The 23,224-nt window shown below is 39.7% G+C and overlaps 1 protein-coding gene across 5 annotated transcripts in view; it reads right to left on the bottom strand.

Annotated features, from left to right (window-relative positions):
* Window positions 1-2,509: 2,509 nt before the first annotated feature.
* LOC122557077 (kelch-like protein 13) overlaps window positions 2,510-23,224 on the bottom strand; it is a 122,257-nt gene continuing 101,542 nt past the window's right edge. For all 5 annotated transcript variants that reach the window (XM_043704362.1, XM_043704361.1, XM_043704360.1 and 2 more), the window contains exons 3-5: window positions 12,490-12,622; window positions 3,797-3,993; window positions 2,510-3,379 (exon numbers count right to left, since the gene is read on the bottom strand). In XM_043704362.1, the coding sequence (XP_043560297.1) occupies window positions 2,525-3,379; window positions 3,797-3,993; window positions 12,490-12,622 (1,185 nt within the window). In that variant the 3' untranslated portion in view covers window positions 2,510-2,524. The remainder of the gene's footprint in view (window positions 3,380-3,796; window positions 3,994-12,489; window positions 12,623-23,224) is intronic.

The raw sequence follows: 23,224 nt of genomic DNA, 5'->3' as shown, positions 1-23,224 counted from the left end.
CCATTTTCCAGCCGTCCCTTTACCTGCGAACATCTGCCCCCAATCAGCTTTTGAAAGTTCTTGCCTAATACCGTCAAAATTGGCCTTTCTCCAATTTAGAAATTCAACTTTTAGATCTGGCCTATCCTTTTCCATCACTATTTTAAATCTAATAGAATTATGGTTGCTGGCCCCAAAGTGCTCCCCCACTGACACCTCCGTCACCTGCCCTGCCTTATTTCCCAAAAGTAGGTCAGGTTTTGCACCTTTTCTAGGAGGTACATCCACATACTGAATCAGAAAATTTTGTTGTACACATTTAACAAATTCTTCTCCATCTAAACCCTTAACACTAAGGCAGGCCCATTCCATGTTTGGAAAGTTAAAATCCCCTACCATAACCACCTTGTTATTCTTACAGATAGCTGAGATCTCCTTACAAGTTTGTTTCTCAATTTCCCTCTTGACTATAATACAATCCCAATAAGGTGATCATCCCTTTCTTATTTCTCAGTTCCACCCAAATATCTTCCCTGGATGTACTTCCAGGAATATCCTTCCTCAGCACAGCTGTAATGCTATCTCGTCCTCTTCATATCTTCTCCACTCAACAGGATAACAGTTTTCACCTTTTCAACAATGCCTAGCCTTAGTCCATAAGCCACTGGAATGCTCATCCATGCTTTCTCACTCTAGACTTGATTGCCAAAAGCTAATCCCTCCTTCCTCCATAAATTTCAGCTCATTTCAAATTATGCTATCCACATCATATCCCATACCAAGTCCTATCTACCCATCATCCCTGTACAAAGTAATGTATATTCGTTATTAGTTAACCACACCACACTTTTTTAAAATTCATGGTTAATTACTGCATGACTTCACTCTCTAGAGTTCTAGAAAAGATCTAGGATTCTATGTTCTTCCAAGTCTGCCTTGTTTTTGCTCCATCATTGGTAACCATGCCATTTTACTTGGTAAGGCCCACACCGTGAACCCCCCTCTGCTCCTTCAGCTACCTCTGCTTGTTTAAAATGCTACTTAAAGCCCACCTGCCAAGCCAAGTTTTTAAACACTCCTCCTAAATGTCTCCTCCTTTCAATTACCGTGCACTTCAGTTTGATTACATTTCTGTGAACGTAAAAATATACGAAATAGGAATAGGCACCATTCAGCCTCTTGACTGCTTTCCTATTTAAAGGATCCTTCATGAAAGCAACTTGTTTTTATTATTGTTTATCATTTTCTGAATGCTGTGCTGTCAGTCCTCAACTAACTATGAATTTGAACTATTTTTCCGAAGTCTACGATTTAATTTCAAGTATTTTGTGGATTTACAATTTTCAACAACTTTTATATCCATCTATAATACCATTTGCACACTGATGATTGACATTTCTCCTGCCTTTCCTCGTAATTCAACCCTCTAAATTTCGTGGTTAGTTTTTTTCATTGGCTCCAATGCTTGAATCTCGTATCTTGACAACCTTGCAAGGACAGTTCTGACCAGGGTACGCTACAGTCTGATCAAGAATTTTCCCCAACTTTCACTCCACTAGTTTGATAGTATAGGTCAACAATCTACTGAATTTGTTGATCACTCATTTGGAATAGGTCAATGTATTGAACATCGTGGCAGCTCAAATCTCAAAAGACTCGATGGTACATTCAGCAAAATTCCTTACCATGTTTAGGGGCCTTGGCATTATTGGTGGTTAGTAACAAAGCAACCAACCAGCTTGAGGGTGGACAACAGTTCCAAAGCAATACCATTCATGCCTCTCAAAAGGACTGAGTGTTAATATATTTTCCACAAAAGCAGTTACATGCATGCCCTATTCTGAAAACAAGTTGATGCTGCTCAGACCCATTGCACTGAAACGTGAGGGCATGTTTATTCAGATGGACTTTAAGACTTCAAAACCTCACCAATTAAACCCAGTTTTGTCTAAGTCAGTTACACCATTCATGTTTTTCATTGGGAGTTACCAATATTGGGCAAAAGGCACCAGTTGTTTAAATTAATATTCAATCTAATTACAAAAGCTTCACAATACATTAAACACAGTGACTACGCAAGGCACTCTAATAAATCTTTTACACTTCATTAAAGCTTGACACAACTAACTATTGGAGCTGAAGTGTGAGTACCATCTATCTCTTTCATCTGCTTTTAATGACTGGGTGAGAATCGATCAGGTGAAGTGTCCATTGTTTGAAGCCTATATGTGTTGGTCCATTTCTAGCAACTGATTGAAACGGCCTGAAGTTTCCATCACCTGTTGACTATCTAAAGCAAACTATTACCATTTCAATATATCATTATCTAATTTTGCAGCAAATTAGCATCACTGCAATTTATTTGTAAGTGGATTAGAAATTAGAGATCCTTATCATCACATTTGGCAACCCAATAGATTTCTTGCCCAGTCTGTATATCAGGTAAGAATGCGGCCAATACATGGTGTGGGACTGTGCCTTTTTGGATTTTTTTAATCTTCTGGTTCAAAAGGGCAGGTGAGAACTGTCATAATCACACATTTTCCTACTTATTTAGGTACAAGAATCTGATTAGAATTAACATTAAAGAAAAAAAACACCTACCTAATTCTCCAGCTGCATTTCTACCACCAACTGCATAAAGATGGCCTTTCAGGGCACTTAGGTGGAAGAAAGTACGCTTTTCATTTAAAGATGCTACTTGCATCCATTTGTTGTACCGAGGATCGTATCTGAACACGGTGTCAACGGCAGTCTTTCCTTTCGTGTCATAATTGCTCTGCCCACCTACAACGTAAAGGAAGTTTCCAATCACTGCAATGCCATGCTGGTACCTTGGTGCATCCATTGGAGCTAGCGATTTCCATTCATGGGCCTTTTCGTCATATAATCTTAACTCTTTGCTAACAACTAGCTGTTGCCTTAGCACTCCACCCAAGGTTACTAAGTGTGTGTTATCTGAACGGATACAGGTTCTTTCAGACTGCATAACAGGCTGCATGTAGGGCATCATCTGATAGTTACTGGCTTCTAGTAGCAGATTGACACAAACATTGTCCGTTCTCATGAAGTCCACCGTTTGAACATGATTAATTAATTCCTGCGGTGACATCAGAGGAAATCTAATGTTCTTCATTATCTTTGAGGCAAAATCCATCCGTGAATCCTCATATCGCAACCAACGACAGGCAGACTTGAAAAGTTCAAGTTCAGTGCAGTTTTTGAGGCTGTTGCTTGAAAGCACAAAGGCAAGTCGCTCAAACGGGAGTTTCACAAATTCACCAGTACTTAGCAATGCAGTGAAGTTCTTCAGAATGAAGTTATTCACATATTTATCTACTTCTGTCAAGTTGTAAGTATTTGCAATTCGTCCAACCTCGACACAATTTTCAAGGGAAACCTACAAAGTGTCAGAAATAACAAGTTCAATATTAAACATCTGGATCAAAAGCTATTCTTTCTTGTCCTAATGTTTCCTTCATTCTTATCAGGATGAGGGATACTAGTGCTGAGGAATGGAAAGCATCTCTCATTCAGCCACCCAGTGTCATTTCCAAGGTAGATATAACAAAGTAAAGCTCTCGCTACACTTTTGCAACATGTTATTCAGTTGAATCATTTTTTTCACAATTTCCCATGTTAAACATGTTTATTCTTGCCCTATTTAGGGACACTTTCTAGGTACACAAGATTCCAGAGAATAAATGGAGTCTTTCCACCTGTCAGGCGGGGTGTCTGGCATACCAATGCATAGGCGGGTGTGTAAACGTGGATGATGGAATATTTAACACTAAAAAAATCCAATAAAATATCTTACCCCAGAGATAAGAAATACTTTACAGAAGTCCAGAACAGGTAAAATCTGCAGAAAACTGGCTGCTTCCAAAGTATCCTGCAGGTTGTCCATGTTCAGGGAAAGCTTTGCAGTATAAATAAAATCAATGATCTTCTTCAATCCTATTCGATTCACTCCATGAAGTTTAATGCACATTAGGTCTTGCTCTTTCATTCCACCTGATCACAATGAAGAAAGATATCTCTTCAGTATGGAAACTTACATGAACATCACATCAAAATAAAAACAAAACAAGGAGAGATTTCTTTGCAGATCCCCAGATCAGGACTGATTGATGAGCCCATTTTACACAGTGAATTCACAAATATTGGAAAATTTACCACCTTTTAAGTTAGACCACAAAGAAAACCATCATCAGTAAAAGAGCATGAAGGAAGGCCTAGAAATTTTTATCACCTTGATTAGATTTGAAATTATGGATCAGGAAATATTTCAACGATACAAATGATGTTCAAAGACAAGTTGGTTTCTCCAGTGTGGATAAATTGTAAATGCATGCAATAGTAACAACATCAATTTACCCATAAATGTTTTCAACCTAGGAAATAGCTCAAGAAATCACACCGTGCAGGGAAAAATGGGAGCAATTCTATTAACCCATGTAAGGGGAGTTAGAAGCAGCAATTGAAAGCTTGCTCCAAATAATATTTTAAAGATTTGAATGGAGGATTATCAGATCAGTCATGAATTCACTGAATGTTGGATGGACTGAATGGCATACTTCTGCTGCCACAGCTTATGGTCCAAGAGGTTTTGTTTTCGGAATGATGTGGATGTTTATAAGATGGATTGAGCTGTCTGCTTGGTGGCGATTCACACAGAAGTGTTGATGTGACAGTAAGATGAGGTGGGTTAAGAATGGTGCATTAGTTTGCAGTCATCCATGTTATAAGATGATAGGTTTGACCCTCGGTCTGCTGCTTATTAATTTCAGACAGATTAACTGTACAGGCCCTAGAGGCGTTCTGCAGTCATTCTAATGGGTCTGCTCTGCCAGGTCGAAAGATCAAACCCTAGGATTGCATCCAAAATGTCTAAAAATGTTATGGAGGAAGATTTTTCAAATTTGACTTGGCTCGGCATGTTAAGGTCAATGATAGGCAGTCTACAAAGAGTCAGAGTTGTACAGCATGGAAACAGACCCATGTTGACCAGATATCCTAAACCAATCCAGTCCCTTTTGCCATTGGCCCGTATCCCTTTAAACCCTTCCTATTCATGTACCCATCCAGATGCCTTTTAAAATGTAGTAATTGTACCAGCCTCCACCACTTCCTCCGACAGCTCATTCCACACATGCACCACCCTCTGCGTGAAAAAGTTGCCCGTGAGAGCCCTTTTATATCATTCCCCTCTCACCTTTAACCTCTAGTTTTGGACTCCCCCACCTTGGGGAAAAGACCTTAGCCATTCACCACATCATGCCCCTCATGATACATGACTGTGTTCTTATTATAAATGCTCACAACATGCTGCAAGAACCAATTGATTGATTAGACATTTTCATAGGAAAGTTAAAAGCCAAGGATATTGCTGTGGGTCTGAAGCCACATGTAAGCCAGACCAGATAAGAAGATTTCTTTCTTCAAAGGACATGAATGAATCAGATGGATTTCCATAATAGTTGGTAGTAGCCTTATGGTTATTTTCATATTTGTTTAATTAATTAAATTTAAATTCCTCCTGCTGCCTGCTGGGATTTGCAGTTATGTCTCTCAATTATTGGTTCATGATGCTGAATTCCTGGTTCAGTAATAAATAGTTAGCATACCTCAGTAGAACTGTGTTTTAAAAGTGGTTTCCCTGTTCGCTATACTTGAACAACACAAAGACTGAGCAAAACTCAGACTGTAACAGCATTAACTGATGACATCAGAGTAAAGCACACCTCTAGATAGCAGCAACCTTAATATGTTTGAACATTCATTTGGAAAGCAAGGAAAGTCGGTTTAAGACTAATATTTAAAACTTAAATAAAAACAACCACATGGGCATGGAAGCTGAGCTACCTAAAGTGAACTAGGACTCCAGGCTACAGATAGATCAATACAGAAGCAGTGACAGATATTTAAGATGATACTTCAGAATACTCAGAACAAGTACACCACTACTGTAAACAAACATTAGAACACAGAATGTAGAACTGTAACAGCAGAGGAACAGTCCGTTCAGGTGATGATGTTGTGCTGAACGTGATGCCAAATCAAACTAATCCCTTCTGCTTGCCCTTCATTCCTTAGATATTCATATCCTTATCTAGTAAAGTCCTTCAAATGCTCCCATCTTATCTACCTCCATCACCTCCCCTGGCAGCTCGTTTCTGACTCCTACCACACTTATACAATACTTATAAGTAGGCAGGACATATCACCAGCACTTCACCAGAGACTCTCATTAATGATGTTACCTAGTATGGTGACAAAATGTCTGAAAACAAATCTTCCAGCTCAATGAGCTAACTTACATACTTATCCTACATTATGTAAAAAAACTTTGCACCACACATCTCTTCTGAACTTTCCCTCTCTCACCTTAAATGCATACCCCCTAGTTTTAGGTAATTCAACTCTAGGAAAAAAAAGACCTTGACCATAAACCCTATCTATGCATCTCAATGTTACAGATTTCTCTCAAGTTTCCCTTCAGCCTCAACCAGGCCAGAGAAAACAACTGCGTTTTTCTAGCCTCTCCTTATAGTTCATATCCTCTAATCCAGGCAGCATCTTGGTAAACCTCTTCTGCACACTTTCCAAAACCTCCACATCCTTCCTGTAATGTGGCAACCAGAATTGAACACAATATTCTAAGTGTAACCAATGTCTTATAAAGCTGTAAGATGTCATTCTGACTCTTATGCTCAATTCCCCAACCAATAAAAGGTAAGCAGCCCAAAAGCCTTCTTGACCATCCTATCTACTTGCGTGGCCACTTTCAGGGAGCTATAGACTTGAACCCCAAGATCCCGCTGTATATCAATGTTATTCAGGATCTTGTCATTAACTGTACACATTTTCTTAACATTTGATCTCCTGATAGCATAGTTCTGTTCCTTGTTTGTATATTTGTGTAATAATGAAATGAAAAACCATTTTACTTTGCGTTTGCTGTAGAGGATACAGAACAAATTCCAGTCATAGCTATGAACTAGGTAGTGAGGAACTTTGTGGAACTACATTCAGGAGGACAGGAGTAGGCCATTCAGCCCCTTGAGCCTGCTCTGCCATTCAATAAGGTCATGGCTGATCTGTGGCCTAACTACATATGCATCCCTTGGACTCACATCCCCAGATACTCTTGCTTATTAAAAATTAGTCTATCTGAGATTTAAATTTAAATTATTAAAAGCCTTCTCCAAGTCCAGATAAACAGCATCTATTTATTTGGCTTACCTCTGTCCACCTTTATCATCTCATCAAAGAAACTCTAAAGTTTGTCACGTATGATGTACCTTTCATGAATCTATGCTGACTCTCCCTGATTAACTGAAACCTTTCACACTGATCAGTTACCCTATCCTTGATTGTAGACACCAAAAATTGCCCCAAAACGGATGTCAGGCTAACTGGACAATAAATATCAGGTTTCATCTGTCACCCTTCTTGAAGGGCAGAGTGACATGAGCAACTTTCCAATCGAGAGACGTAACTCTGGATGGAACTCTGAAAGATTATGGTTAAGCTATTGGCAATGTGTTCTCCAACCTCCTTTAAAACCCGTGGACAGAAACTATCAGACCATGGGCATATGTTGCTCTTCAGTTCCATTAATTTCCCCATTCCCGATTATTTACTTCAGCTAATTTTATGATTCTCTTGTTAACTTTGGGACTGCTGGCAAGCTATCCTCCTTATCTGCTGTGAGTATTGAAGCAAATGATTTTCCATCATTGACAATATCCCCATACTTGGCCCTCAGTGGGCCAACAGTACTTTAAGCCATCATATTTCCCTTTATATAACTATAAAATCTCTTTTTGTCTTTTATGCCCCTTTCAAGTTTCCTTTCATCACCCTTGTGAGCCTCTCTTAGAAGCCACTTTGTGGCCTTTTGTTGGTTTTTGAATTTGCCTCATTCTGTGGGATCTGTATTGATCTTTCTGTTTTCATAAGTCCTTTCTTTTAATGTTATGCTGTTGCCCATCTCCATCTCCATAGCTTTTTTTTGAGTGAGGTGGAGCTTTTCCTCTCATGGGTACAGACTATTTTTGAATACTATTACATTTTTCTTTGAAACTCCTCTAATGTTCCTCAGTTGTTTTTCCTATAACTTACCTTTTTCCACTTTACTGTGGACAGTCTCTGCCTGACTTAAAATCAATGTCCTCGTATCCGATCTGTGCTTGTCTCTTACAAACATTACATGAAACCCAATCATGCTATGAACCCTCTGACAAATGCTCACGAACAACTAAGTCACTAGTTAAATCAAGCTTATTGCTCATTACTAGATTCAGTATTACTTGTCCCTTTGTTGCATCTAAGACATTTGCCATAGGAAACTACTCTGAGCACACTCTAGAAATTCACCACCTTTCTGGCAGGTTTTTTTTGTTTCCCAGTCTAGTGTCAAGATTAAAATGCCCCATTAATACAGCCCTGCCTTTGTGACATATTTGCCCAATTTCAACATTTATACAATGTAACACTTCTAAGCTGCTACGAAGTGGTCTATATAAAACATTGATGGTTTCAGTTCCTTTCAAGTTCCTCAGTTCCACTGGAGTGCTTTCCCTTCATTACATCCTCCCTAGTGATTCTATTGCTCATCACTAATTTCTACTCCACCTCCTCTGCCAGTTTCTCTATTCCTCCTCCAAAACTTATAACCTCGTAGGTTTAGTTCCTAGTCCTGACTATCCTGCAGCAATGTCTCTCAGTAATGGTTACAATATCATTGCTCCTAATTTGAATCTGTGCTTGCAGCTCATTTAATTTATTCCTTACACTCCTTGGCATTGAACATACTAACGCAATTGCAGACTAATAAGTCCCTGGCTTCAGCTGCACTTTGTTTTAGGATCTTAAAAGAGTTTGCCAATGAGGTAGTAGGTGGATTGCTGTGAATTTTCCAAAATTCACTCGATCCTGGAAAGATTGAAGCAGATTGGATTATGGAAAATATAATCTTTCCATTCAAGAAGGAAGGTAGCCAGAAAACACACTAATAGGCCAGTTAACGTGAAGTTGATTGCTGCAAACATATGGGAAGTGGGTAGAGCTACTTCAGGGAGGGCCTGTTGAAAGCAGACAGCGAGGAATCAGAGATCACATCTGGAGTGAGGCACAAGTCTGAGCAAGTAAACAGTTTGAGGAATTTAGAAATAGCATGGAAATTTGGTGCAGTGGGGAACAAGGTGCTTTTTGCTTGCTTTTTTCCAGCTCAGCTTGCAAGGAGTTTTTTTTTAATACAGGATAGATTGAAACTCAGAATCAGGAACTCAGCGTAAAACAGTGACATCACTGGTCAACTGTAAGTTCACTGGTTGGTGATAGCTGCTATTCTGACTACTTGCAGTTTGGAAATAGGGAAAATATTGACAAGTTACAAACTGAAAGATCAGCTGGAAATTTTTAAAATTCAAATTAAGAGCTAAGTAAATAAAATATTGCAGGACAAGCAACATATTACTCCTGCCTGATGTGATAGCTGATGGACCCCATTGTGGTTCGAAGTGATTTGTTTGTTTGTTGATGAGGAACTCTGGCTCAGAGTCGATGAGCTGGAGTCTGAGCTTCGAACACTGCAACACTTTGGCGATGGGGAGAGTTACCTGCCGCTATGTTTCAGGGGGCAGTCACTTCCTTTAGATTAATTACCTCAAACTCACTCAGTGGTCAGGGACAGGACAGTGTGACTATGAATGCATAAGGTAGACTGATCCAGGAGGTAGTGCTGAAGGGTTTGAGAATTTTGCTCCTTGTCTGGATGAGAGTGAGTGCTGTAGGAAGGATGAGCAAACTGACCACAGCACTGGGGACAGGAAGCCATTCAAGAGGCAGGGAGAAAAGAGAAATCACTTGTAATTGCAGATGGGATAGGCAAGGACATAGGCATCATTATCTGTGGCCTGGATCGAGAGACCCAAAGGCTTGTTGCCTACCTAGTGCTCAGGTTTGGGTTATCATCAGAATTGCAGAGGAACTTGGAGTGGGAGGGGAAAGACCCAGTTGTCGTAGTAGAAAGAGGAAAGAGGTCCGATTGAGGGATTATACACAAGGGACTAAATTAGACTGCAGAACCAAAAAAGGATTACTACCTGAACTATGAGCTAACTGGCACAAGGTCAACAAGATCAAAGACATAAACACGTGACTCAAAGATTGGAATAGCCGAAACAGGTTCAAATTCATGGGACGAAAGTATCAATACTTTGAAGGTGGGAGTGATTCTGATGGGATGGGCTCCACCTAAATTGTGCTGTGACTAGAGTCCTGGCAAATCCATAACCAGAGCTTGAGGAAAATTATGAGAAGGGAGGACCTGCGTGTTGTACTTAAAGGACACCTGCCCAAAACGTCAATTTTCCTGTACCTCGGATACTGCCTGACCTGCTGCGTATTTCCAGCACCACTCTAATCTTGACTCTAATCTCCAGCATCTCCAGTCCTCACCTTCACCCTGTTATACTTAAATGCATGTAGTATACTTATCAAGGTAAATATGAGCTTATAGCACACATTAAAATTGGTAGGTATGATGCGTGGGTGTTACAGAGATGTGGCTGCAAGGGAATCAGAGCTGGGAACTAAATATCCAAGGATGCACATCCTATCAAAAGGACAGGCAACTGGGCAGAGGGAGAAAAGTTAGGAAGAAATTAAACTAAATTGATAATAGGAAGTGATTATCGAGTCGGAAGGTTTAGAGTCTGTGTGGGTAAAAAGACTCTGATGGATGTTGTGTACAAGCCTCCCAACAATTAGTAGTCAAGATGTGGGGAAGAAAATAATTCAGGAAATAGAAAAGCTATGTCAAAAAAGTAACTTTAACAATAATCATGGGGCAGTTCAATATGCACATGGACTGGGATTGTCAGGTTAGCAGCACATCTCAAAACAAGATATTTATGTAATGTCTACAAGGTGTTTTTCTTCGCAGCCCATTAGAGGGCAGGCAATTATGGATTTGGTAATGTGCATGAGATTGACTTGATTCAGAATTTTAAGGTGAAGAAAACCCAAGGGTGCAATGACCATAATATGATAAACTGCAGAGTGAATTCTGAGAGGAAGAAACTGGGATCAGGTGTAATGGTATTACCATTGAATAAAATAACTGTAAAGACATGAAGGAGGAGCTAGCCAGAGTTGACTGGAAGTGGAGCTTAGCAGGGAAGATAGTGGAGCAGCAATGGCAGGTGTGTCTGGGGGTAATTCAGGAGACACAGCAGAAATTCATCCCAAGAAAGAAGAAGAAAATTCTAAGGGGGAGGATGACGCAACCATGGCTGACAAGGGAAGTCAAGGACAACATAAAATCAAAAGAAAAAAAAAGTGTACAACGTGGTGAAGATTAGTCGAAAGCCAGCGGATTGGGAAGCCTTTAAATAACCAGCGGAGGTTAACTAAAGAAGTAAAAAGGGAAAAGAAGATGAAGTAAGAGTGTTAGCTAGCTAATAACATTAAAAAAATTGCAAGAGTTATTTTAAGGTATCAAGAGTGGACATCGGACTGCTAGAAAATGAGCTGGAGAAATCGTAATGGGGAACAACGAAATAGTGAAAGAACTGAATAAGTATATCACATCAGTATTCATGATGGAAAACACCAGCAGTATACCAGAACTTGGGGAGAATCAGGGGGCAGAGACGAGTGTTCATATTTAGTTTCAAAGTGCAACTGTATATTTAATCCTGTACAACTTACTTCTGATGTGGGCATGCATGAACTGATGTTCACTTTTATAAATAGGAGCATAGAGAACAATGATACAGGCAGAAATAGGTCTCTATTCAAGACAATAGTTCAATCACAATTGAGGTACTGTGTGCTTTTTCGAAAATCTCACAATGAGCCTTAAATCGCTTGAGCCCGCACGAATGGATTCACCAGGATAACATCAGTAAAGAATTTCATGTATGTTTTTGATAGTTACTAAGGAAAATCTATTTTCACCAGTTGGGAAATCAAGTGATGGCAGGTCAGTAAATTAGGTCAGACAGACTCTCTGGTTCAAATCTAGGTTCTGTAAGGGACTTGGTGGGTCGATGGTGATAGCCTTGGTGTTCTTGGGCCAAGTGCACCCTCACAGCCCATTGACTGTGCAATCTAACAAGGTCTTTATCATAAAATGATAAGTTCAAGCAATCTTTAATACTTTTTAATAACCTCTTATTTCAAACATTCAAACAATTTTCAAGGACATTTTTTAAGTCTCCCAATGAATTTTCTGTGATTCCCTCACACGAGTGGCCTGGAGATCACTCTTCAATTCCTGGAGAATCTAGAACCACCCTGGTGTGTTGACAATCCTACAGACAGCAGTGCTTCTCATTTTGTGAGTGAAGAGAACAGTAAACATTGTCAGAATATCCATTCTTGTACATGCCAATGTCTTTCAAAGTTGAAAATGGTCTGAGCACTAGAACATTTGTCAACTGATTATACAATTCCTTGCATGTCACAAGAGCTGTGACTCTTTTCTTTGCATCTTACCTGTGAACATAGCCTTAAAATAGTCACTAGCTGAGGCCATCATGGCTCTATGGACTGGAAATATTTCATCACCATCCCCTGGCACAAGGGTGACATCACAAAGTAAGCCTTCAATTCGGAGTTGGTCAAACCCCTGCAAAATTTAGATATTTCAAGATCAGGCTATAAGTTATGAAATGGAACATTAGAACCACTTATCTCATCAACACTGGCTGCCTATATCTACATGATGTTTAATTGCTCTCCAACAAGTTTGATAAACATACAAACCTGCTTGTTTAGCCTGTATGCACTCACCTCAAGACAGAAAGCTCAAGTCTCACACCATGACTGAACGCAGCAAATCTATTTTGAAACTTTGTTGCAATATAGAAGACACATTGAGAGCTCAAACGTTAAGCTCGAGCCCCTGTTGCGTTGTTCAGGCAGACACATAAGCACCATTTGTACAAAAGTTCTCCTGCTGTCACAGCCAACAATCTCTTTTCAAATGGCACCTGAAATGTTAACTGGTTTTCATTTCGTGGCTGTATTTTTAAAATAATTTGACATGCTGCATGCTGCACGTATGAAATTGTAATTAGCACTTTAGATGGCATGATAATGTCCATGAAAAGAATTGAAGCTCCTTCTTATTTTATGTCATGTGCCTCAATCTTCCAGCAGCATAAAACTGGGAAACCAAACCAGGTTCAGTGATGAGGGTAGGCAAGAGGAGTAGGCACAATTTAAAATGACGCACTAAAGGTCATGAGGCTACAACACCTACATGTCCGAAAGGCCATAGAAAAAAAAAAGGTGGTTTCAAAATTAGCAGTTTTCTAAGCATGTAACAAATCCAGTCAGGAGTAGCAATGATAAATGAGGCAACTCTGAGAAGACTCAGTTCTACGAATATCTCAAATCATAACAGGAGATCATCAAATGTGAATAAAAACAAGATAGTTTGCAACTTTCTTCAACAAAAATTATTGAACTGAATTGGCTGCTCCGGAGGTCTTCAGGATCACAGATTAAACATGACAAAACACTGGGTTACAGTCCAACAGGTTTACTTGGAAACACTAGCTTTTGGAGTGCTGCTCCTTCACCGGGTGGTTATGGGGGTAAAGATCATGTTCACAGAATTTAAAGCCAAAGAGGTCCAGCATCATGGAGATGTGACACAGTAAACAATCTTAGATTAAAACTTTCATCTTTTAGAATGGGATATGCTGGTTTCTGTTCTTTTATATGCAAGTTCCAGAGCTTTTTAAATTACATTCTCAAGACAGCTCAGCTTTTTAAACAATAGGTGTGAAATCTGTCTGTGTCCCAAAGCTATGTAAAACTGACAAAGCCTCTGTATAGTTTTACAGAGTTTTATATGGATTCATGCAGTTTTTGAGCAAAATAAAATGTAATTCTGCAAAAACAAATTCAACCCATAAACTTATACGTGTGTGTGAGATGGGGTATGCGTGAGAGAGTGCGTGTGTTGGTGCAAGTGTGGGGGCAGTATGCTTATGGATGAGGGAGGGTCTGCATGGGTGTGTGCGTGTATGTGTATATAGACAGAGAGAGTAACAGTGTGTGTGTGTGAGAGAGAGAGTGCAAGAGTGAGTGAATGTAAGAGTGAGTATATTGTGCTGTGGGGTAACCTGCAGTGTGACATGAACCCAAGGTCCCAGTTGAGGCCATCCCCATGGGTACTGAACTTCGCTATCAGCCTCTGCTCTGCCACTCTGCATTGTTACCCACTATCGCTGTAACACAACACCCCAAATCATGTACTCAGTGTTCTAACCAATGAAGGCAAGCATGCCAAACACCTTCTTCACCAGCCTGTTTACCTGCGATGCAACTTTTAAGGAACTGTGGGCCTGCAACTCGAGATATCTCTGTTCAACAACACTGCCCAGAGTCCTACCGTCAACTGTCCAACTCCTGCCCTAGTTTGCCTTTCCAAAATACAACACCTCATATTTATGGAGCCTGGTTTGTCATTCGATAAGATCATGCCTGATCTAATGTGTCCTAAAGTCCACAAACCACTTAACTTCCAATGTGCTTTGATTCCCTTATTGGCCAAGAATCTATCCATCTTTGTCTTAGAAATATTCAATGAACAGAGTTCCATGGACTCATGACGCTCTCCAAGAAAATCCATCTCTTCCCAGTGCAGTCTTAAATGGAAGACCACTTATTTTTAACTGTATGCCCTAGTTTTAGACTCTCCAAGGGAAAACTCTGTTTCAGCATACACCTTGCTCAGTACTCCTTGTATATCTCAATTATATACTTTCCCTCTCCATCTCTCATTTTGCTGAACACCATAGATATAGATGAGCCTATTCAACCTTTCCTCATAAGGTGCACCTTTATCTCAGGCAGCTGAATCTTCTATACCAGGATACCCAGATCTTTCCATGCCTCCAAGATGTATAGTATCTCTTCATTTAAATAATATGCTTTGATAAATATCTTGCTGAAGAGGACAAATTTACATGATATTTCATCTGCAATTATTTTCTGAACACTCATCTAACCTATCCAAACACTTTTGGAAACTCCTTTTGTCTTCTTCACAAGGTGTCCCATGATAAAGGTTGATGAAATGTCATGCAATTTTCATTGAAGCTGTAATATTAATTTGTGACAAATACTCCTCTGGTCAGCAAATGAGTTCATAAACCATTGTTTGTCGGCTTTAAAACTGCATGACCTTGCGCTGCAGTTCATTCTGTGGTTGGGTTTACTATGTCATATAAGCTTTTACCTACCTACCCTATTTATTTCATCTGAATCACATATGCCCATGACGAAGAACAGGATGGAGGATATCTCAATTGTCCTTAAATCCACTCGATGCTATTCATCTCAACATTCCTCATTTTCACAACTCCAAAAAGGTTTATTCTCATTGGACTTATCAGGGAGATTATTTTCGACTCGAATGTCCTTCATTTGGATGCTCTCTCTCTCTCTCTCTCGAGTCGCAACATTTTTTTCACATCCACTCGAACAATCCTTCTTAAGTTTTCAAGCTTCTTTGGGGCTATGATGTGCTAGGAGTAAACTTGATGGAAAAATAATACAACTGACGTCCGGATAGGGTATGATTGACAAAGTGTTGTAACATTCATATTTATAACACTAAAAAAACCATTGAACTTTAACGTGACATCAAAGTTAATGCTTTTTGAATAAAACATTAAGAAGTGCTTGGATTCATTCTAATGGATAACATTGTTATGGGTCCCTGGGTGATGTTTTCTCTAAAGAAAAATGCCAATTTTATTTCCAATGCAAAACTTTTCAAACCATATTCAAATACATTATTCTCAGTCAGATAGTTATATTCTTTCACCTTAAATTGTTAAACAGGATCTAAAGCTAGGTTTTTTTTTTAAAAGCAGGTAGACAAATATTTCAACTTTTTTTGTATTACAGGTCTCAAATCATATAACAACCACCCTCACTCATCATCACATCTCCTGTAGCAGGAATATCTCAATATTATAATCTGTAGGAAGGAATGAAAACACCCAAGATAGGCTTGAAAACATAGCTCACAATGCACGAGTGGAGTGAATTAGTAGGATGCGGAAAGGACTAATTTGTGGCTTTAAATTGGAGGTGACAGAGGCTTCTCACATCTTTGCTGCCAATGTCAAATTCCAGTAATATATCTATGCAACATGTAAATTTTGCTGTTTAATTCTAGATAATTATTGAAGATTGTTCTTGGGCTAAATATTCCCTCTCTTGTTGCTACTCCTGATGTAAATCCAGTCTGTGTGTCACCAAATTATGCTTCAAATGCATTTTTTTTTTCATTATGATTTGCAGGATCACTTTAATGAAGTGACATGTTAGGCTTATTCTAAAATGAGTAGATTCTACTGCTTTAGGTTTGTTAGGTAGCATAACATACAAAGAATGCCTTGAGTCACTGAGAATGTATCCTCGGGTTTATATTTGGATCATAAATTTGTCATCACTTCTAAACTTGTTTTTCCAGGGGCTTTTTAGGTGATCTTTTGTTAGTTCATCAATGTCTGGTTAAATTTTACCCAAAAGCACAATGTCAAATTGTTACATATATGCTAAAATTAAAATATTCATTTACAGACAATTACACAGAGTTAAAAGTCACACAACACCAGGTTATAGTCCAACAGGTTTATTTGGAAGTACTAGCTTTCGGACCGAAAGCTAGTGCTTCCAAATAAACTTGTTGGACTATAACCTGGTGTTGTGTGATTTTTAACTCTGTCCATCCAAGTCCAACACCGGCATCTCCAAACCATAATTACACAGAAACATAGACTGACCAATTCTTGTAGCATCAAAACGGACTATTCACCCTATCAGGTATATGCCAATGGTTATACTCTAGATAAGTCTCCTCCAAACATACTTCATTTATTTTACCAAATCAGCACATCCTTCGATGCCTTTCTTGTTCAGGTACCTCAACTCTACCCATACAGTTTCTATGCCTTCTGACTCTATATCACTGCCTGCTATCATTTCATTTGATTTCTTACTAACAAGCAATCTCACCCCCTACCTGTCCTTTTGATAGGATGCATATTCTTGGATATTTAGTTCCCAGTGTGGTCTCCTTACAACCACGTCTCTGTGATACTCTGCCAATTTTAACCTGAGTGACAAGCTCATTTAACTTGTTCCATATACTGCTGCAATTTAAGTACACCTTCAGTCCTGTGTTGACTGTCTCCCTTCTCATAATTATCCCCTTATCTGCTGTGCATGAAGATTAATTTTGCCTGATCCTTTCAGAATTTAGAATTAGAATTAGGATTTGTCATGTGTACGTAAGTAAAAAAGTACAGGAATGCAGTGTACAATGTCGCCATGCACGGCACCATCTTCGGTTCAAAGTGTCTAGCTACAAATATTCAGTACTAAAATAGATTAGGTACAAAAGTAGAGAAATAAAGGAAAATGCCATAAGTTCTACATTACAGCTCTTCATAGAATGAGTAAGGAAGATAAAGAAACAAAGCTAAAAGCTTAAACATTACAGTCCTTTTACAATCTGTAGTCACTCTCTGGTGGGAATTCTCCACACATAGTCTTGCTTACCCCTACACTGGGCAAGTACAGTAGGCTTGCAAGCTGCTGACGGCCATCTGACCACACCAGACCTCACTCAGACTCACCAACCATCCCACTCCAAGTCCTCAGCTGCTATAACTCTCCAAAGCAGTTACTGCCGCTCGCTCTCTTCACAAGGTAAATTTTGAAAAAAGAATGGAGAAGAACAAGAAAAGAAAAAGAGACAAGTGAATGGCTGAATCCGGCTGAACCCAGATGCAACCGACTCTGTAGCTATCAACTTGTCCACAAAATTTCCATATTCTGTCCTATTACATGTTCTGGAAGTTTGAATAACCTCTCCCAAGTCCTCCCCCACTTTAATGTTTTGCATATTTTTAAATGGAACTGAACCCACTATCCAACTGTTTAGTTGAAAGCCCTATCCACAAAATTAGTTTTGTGAATTGCCAGGACTCTGGTCCCAGCATGATTCAGGTGCAATCCATCCAATCCGAACAGTTCCCTCCTTCCCCAGTATTGGTACCAACGTCTCATGAATTCAAATCAGTTTCTGCCACACTAATCTTTGAGCCACATATTTACCTCTTTAATCTTGTTGACTGTGTGCCAATTGACTTGTGGCTTAGTTAGTAATCCTGAGATTACCAACTTTTTGGTTCTGTTTTTTAATTTGGCCCCGAGCTGCTTGTATTCCCTCAGTAGAACCTCTTTCTTCTTTCTACCTATATCGTTGGACCACGACAAACAGATATTTCTCCTCCCACTCCACGTTCCTCTGGAGCCCAGATGAGATATCCTGAACCCAGCATCAGACAGGTAACACAGCCTTTGGGACTCCTGATCCTGGCCACAAAGAACAGTGTCTATTCCCCCCTGACTATACTCCCTTATAACAACTGCATGGCTTTCTTCTTTCTTCTCCCGCTCTTGAATGGCTCCCTGTACCATGGTGCTTTGAACAATTTGCTCATCCTCCCTATAGCACCCATTTTCATTCATATAGGAAGCAATAATCTCTACTTGACCAGCTCAGCTCCTTCAGCACTACCTTCTGTATCACTCTACCTACTCCACTCAAGGTCATACCTTCCTGTCCATGACCACTGACTGAAGGTCAAACTCCAGCTCATCAACGGTAACCTGGAGTTCCTCAAGCAATCAACACTTGCTACAGATACAGTCACTAAGAATCACAATGGAAATCATTAGGTCTCACATTATGGAGGTACTACATATCATTTGGCCCTGCATCTCTATTTTATTAGTTCTTAATTCCTTCTTCATACTTTGCAAGCTAAGAGCAGTAGGAAAGCAGCTTCATTGAATACAATGATAGATTTTGATAGGAATCAGCTATTTTTATACTTCCAGGAGTGGCAGTATGCAAATTCTATCCTTAGGATAAATACTCAATTGATTGCTTTCCTGCTAGTTCAATTTTTAGCTGGTCTGTGCACTCTCTGGTATTATATGTCTTTATGTCAGTTTACTTGAGGGATCACTCCATGTACCACACAAGGAAGCATCATCAACGCTAAGCTCCCTTCCTCCTTCGAGTCACATGCTGCTCATTTTTATTTAATTGTAGGCTATGCACAAGTGTGAGGACATGAGGCTTGTGAAGACATTGTCTCAGTCTATGGGGCAGCGATGATGTTTCCCTTCCGGGTCACAGGAGTGACTGGTATGCCTGTATCCCATGGTGGCCACCTAAGATATCCGTCTGATCATAAAGAGCTCAAGTTTCACTTTTAGAAAGTATACCTCAGTCAATAGATTGAGAAACACTGGCAGTATATATATTCCAACCTTTAAATAAAAGCAGCCAGTTTTCAAAACAAGTAGTGCATCCTGTACATCGCTTATAACTCATCTTGACCTAACATATCTATTTGTACAATGAGACTTGTACCCAACAACAAAGCTATTGCATATCTGTTTGCTCAAATCTAAAACCTGGACTTCCAAAGGTTGAATGGTCAGCTTTGTGCAGCTGGAGGAGAACATTGGGAAGGTCTAGTTGTTGTCGTGCATGTGGGAACTAGCGATAAAGGTAGGATGAGCTTGTTTGAGATTCCACAATCCAAATTCAAAAGGAGCTCCTGAGACAATTCTGAATACCATGTATGAACTGGCATAAAAAAGTAAAACCTCCTGCATCTTTATGGTGACTTTCACAACAAACAGACTTCCCATAGTACTTTATAAGCAAAGTGGTAGTGATGGAAGGTCTTCGAGCTGAAGAATCAATTCTATTTCTTTCGATAGATATTCCCTGCAGGCAAACGGGACTAGTTGAGTTTAGAATACCTAGTCAGAATGGATGAGTTAGACTGAAGGGTCTATTGGTGTTGTATGACTCAATTGAGCACCTCTAGCACTTTTTGATTTTTTAGTTCAGATTTGCAACATCCATAGCATTTCGTGTCAAGTACTTTTGAACTGTAGCAATTGTGGCAACCAAATGGTATGTCGCAAACTCCTGCAAGTAGTGATGATAGCCCAATATCAACCACATAAAATAGATTAGAGGATAAATATTGGACAAAATATCGGGATAACTCCCACGTTTTCTTGGAAATAGTGCTGTAGGATCTTCTACCTCAAACTGAAGGGGTCAGGTAGCACCTCAGGGTAAGGTTTCATCTGAAACACACCTTTCACCGTCCAACATCCCTTGGCAAAGCATTTGAGTGCCAATCTGGATTCTTGTGCCAGAAGTGGGACTTAAATATATAATCTTATGACTCAGAAGTGAGAACTGAGCCACAAACAGATCAAAGCATTAAAAACTCAATTCTCAGAGCGATATGGTTTCAGTTCATGGGGCACTGGCAACAATGCTGGGAAAAGGAGCTGTTACATGCGTTTTATTTCACTTAAGTTGTGCTGTTAGTAATAAGCTGGGAAATCATACAAGATTATAATTAAGATCTCACACTAAAAGGTGGGCTGGGGAGGGATGGTGGTGATCAATCTCAATTTAATAAGGCGAAACTGAAGAGAAAAGACAAGGTCAAACAGAAATGTGTAACAAAGGAGAAAAAGAGTTAAAGTTTAAGTCACTATATCTGAAGGAACACCACTAAGGCAGCAGAGCTGAAAAATCCTTGCTCAGAAGAGAAGGATTTCGAATTAGTGGGGTGGAGGTACCACATAACAAGGGTCAGAAAAGGTTTGGGAGATGGGAACAGTCATTGACCCTGCTAACAGAGCTATACTACTATTATGAAAGCAAAATCTTCCAGACATCTGAAAAAAAATCTAACTTCTACAAACAAACTGCAAGCCTTACAGCATCTATAGAGAAAGAAGCAAAGTTAATGACATTTCATTAGAACCTGACCCATTTCTCTCTCCACCCATGATGCCAGACCAGCTGAATATTTCCAGCAGGTTGTGTTTCTATTACAGCAACTATACCAAGTTGGCCAGAATACTAATCAACAAATAAGAGTAACTTGTGAAAGAGGCAATGCATTTTGATGGAGGAATGGAGTGGTGGCTTCAATCTACATAGAGATAAACCAAACATGGAAAAAACAGTTTTAATAGGTTATCCATTGAGTGGTTCCCAGAATAACATGCAATGAAACCAATGAGGGAAGCAGCTATATTAGGCAGAATTACTACCAAACTCAGTGATCCTCTGTGAAAAATATGAAATTGCTTTTCATGGTGTTGTAGGGGAATCTGAAAATGGAATATTGACATTCAAATCAATTATATAGGCTTGAGGGGAAAATTAATCAAGGTAATTTGGATTAAAAATTATAACAATAGCTTTGCAATGATTAATATCGAAATACACATTTCAATTATCAACAAATCCGTTATCAATGGAGAAATGCACTAGACAGGAACTTTCCTGGGTGGAAATTTTAGAGTTTGGCAGCACTTCAAGGTAAGAGGACAGCCACTTTGGATTGAGATGTGGAGAACTTTCTTCACTTACAGGACTGCAGATCTTGGAAATTTTTTACCCCAGAGATAATGGACATTGAATGGTTGCTGTTCAAAGACCTAAGCAATAAACACTTGAACTCTAATCAGCCACGATCTTATTATCACAAGCCTGAGTGGCTGCATGAAACATTCTGGTCCAATTACCCCTATATCCTCATGGAAGATAAACTGCGAACTGAGTGACAAACTGTTCCAAGTCTTACAGGGGTACACCATTTTCAGCCTGGACTTTTATCCTATATTTAAGTCTTTTAAATCTCTTACATGTGCAGCACATACGTATACAATCCTCTCTGTGGGTCTCTGAAAAATTGGGTACCATCACCTACACTTTTAACATCCAGCAGGAATCTTCACATCCTGGTCTTACTGGTCTGCCAGCAATGCCAAACCCCCTCCACATCTTACTGGTGCCACAAGCCAAACTGTTCCTGAATTTGTTCAAAGATTTGTCACTCTGATCTTGGACAGTGTGAACATCAGGTGCCACTGTAACTTTACAACACATTTATTCTGTGGCTATATTTAAACAAAACTTTCCCCTCGTTACTGTGGCTTTGCTTTGATCACAGTATGTTTTCACCAGGGGCTTCAGAAAAAGTCAGTACTGGTAACCTATAAGATTAGGTGGTTAATACTCATGATTTAGAGAGCCTGAACATTATAATATGTTCATAAATTGGAACAGAAATGCCACTGATGCTTGCATAAAATTAACAAAAAGATATTTTTGAGGAGGATTCTAATTGTTCCTTTTGAAAATTGGTCAAGAAGAGTAAATCAGCCAAGGTATTCATGTGATATGTGCCAAAAAAAGACTTGTATTTTAAAAAGCACCTTTCAACCACTAGTTATTTCAAAGCACTTTTCAGCCAATTAAGTACTTTTGAAGTATATCACTGTTGTAATGCAGGGAACGTGGCAGTTAATTGGTGCTCACCAAGCTCCAACAAACAACAAACTTGCCCTTTCTCACCTTCAACTCATGTCGTTTTGTATTTGCCATTAGAAAAAGGCACTGGCTATGCACCCTATCAATGCCTTTGAATTTTATCTACTTCTATCAGGTCGCCCCCTCAGTCGCTGATGTTCTAGTGAAAACGATCCAAGTTCGCCTAACCTCTCCTTATAGCTAACAACTCTAATTCAGGCAACTTTCTGGAGATCCTCTTTGGAGCCTCTCTTAGGCCTCCACATGCTTCCTATCGTGGCTACCAGAACTGCACACAATATTCCAAATGTGCCCTAACTAAGGTCTAACACTGCTGCAATATGACAGACCATCTTTTATATTCAATGCCCCAACCCATGAAGGCTATGGCACCACCTTATCCACTCAAGGATAGATTACCTGTTTGTGTCCCGAATGCTCTCGGTCAGATCCACCGACGTCAAGCCGGTGTTCTTCTCTGACCACTGCCTCCTGTTGGCCGACTGTCACCTACCAGCAGCGGGCTGGTAAGGGAACGTGGAAGCTGAACACAAAGCTGTTGACCCCGGGAAACATTGAGGAGCTCAAGAGGGACTACGCAGGTTGGAGAACTGTGAAGCCCCAGCGGACTGGTGGGGAAACAGTAAAAGGGAACATCAAGAGGTTCTTCATCCTCAAAGGTGTTCAGGAGGTGAGAGGGAGGCGGGGAAAACTGTCCCAGCTCCAGGAAAGTATGCAGAACATGCTCCTGCTGCAGTCGATGGGGGT

Source organism: Chiloscyllium plagiosum, chromosome 15 (genome assembly GCF_004010195.1).
Source record: "Chiloscyllium plagiosum isolate BGI_BamShark_2017 chromosome 15, ASM401019v2, whole genome shotgun sequence".
NCBI lineage: Eukaryota > Metazoa > Chordata > Chondrichthyes > Orectolobiformes > Hemiscylliidae > Chiloscyllium > Chiloscyllium plagiosum.
Note: the sequence above shows the minus strand (reverse complement) of the source record. Positions and strands in the feature narration are given on the sequence as shown.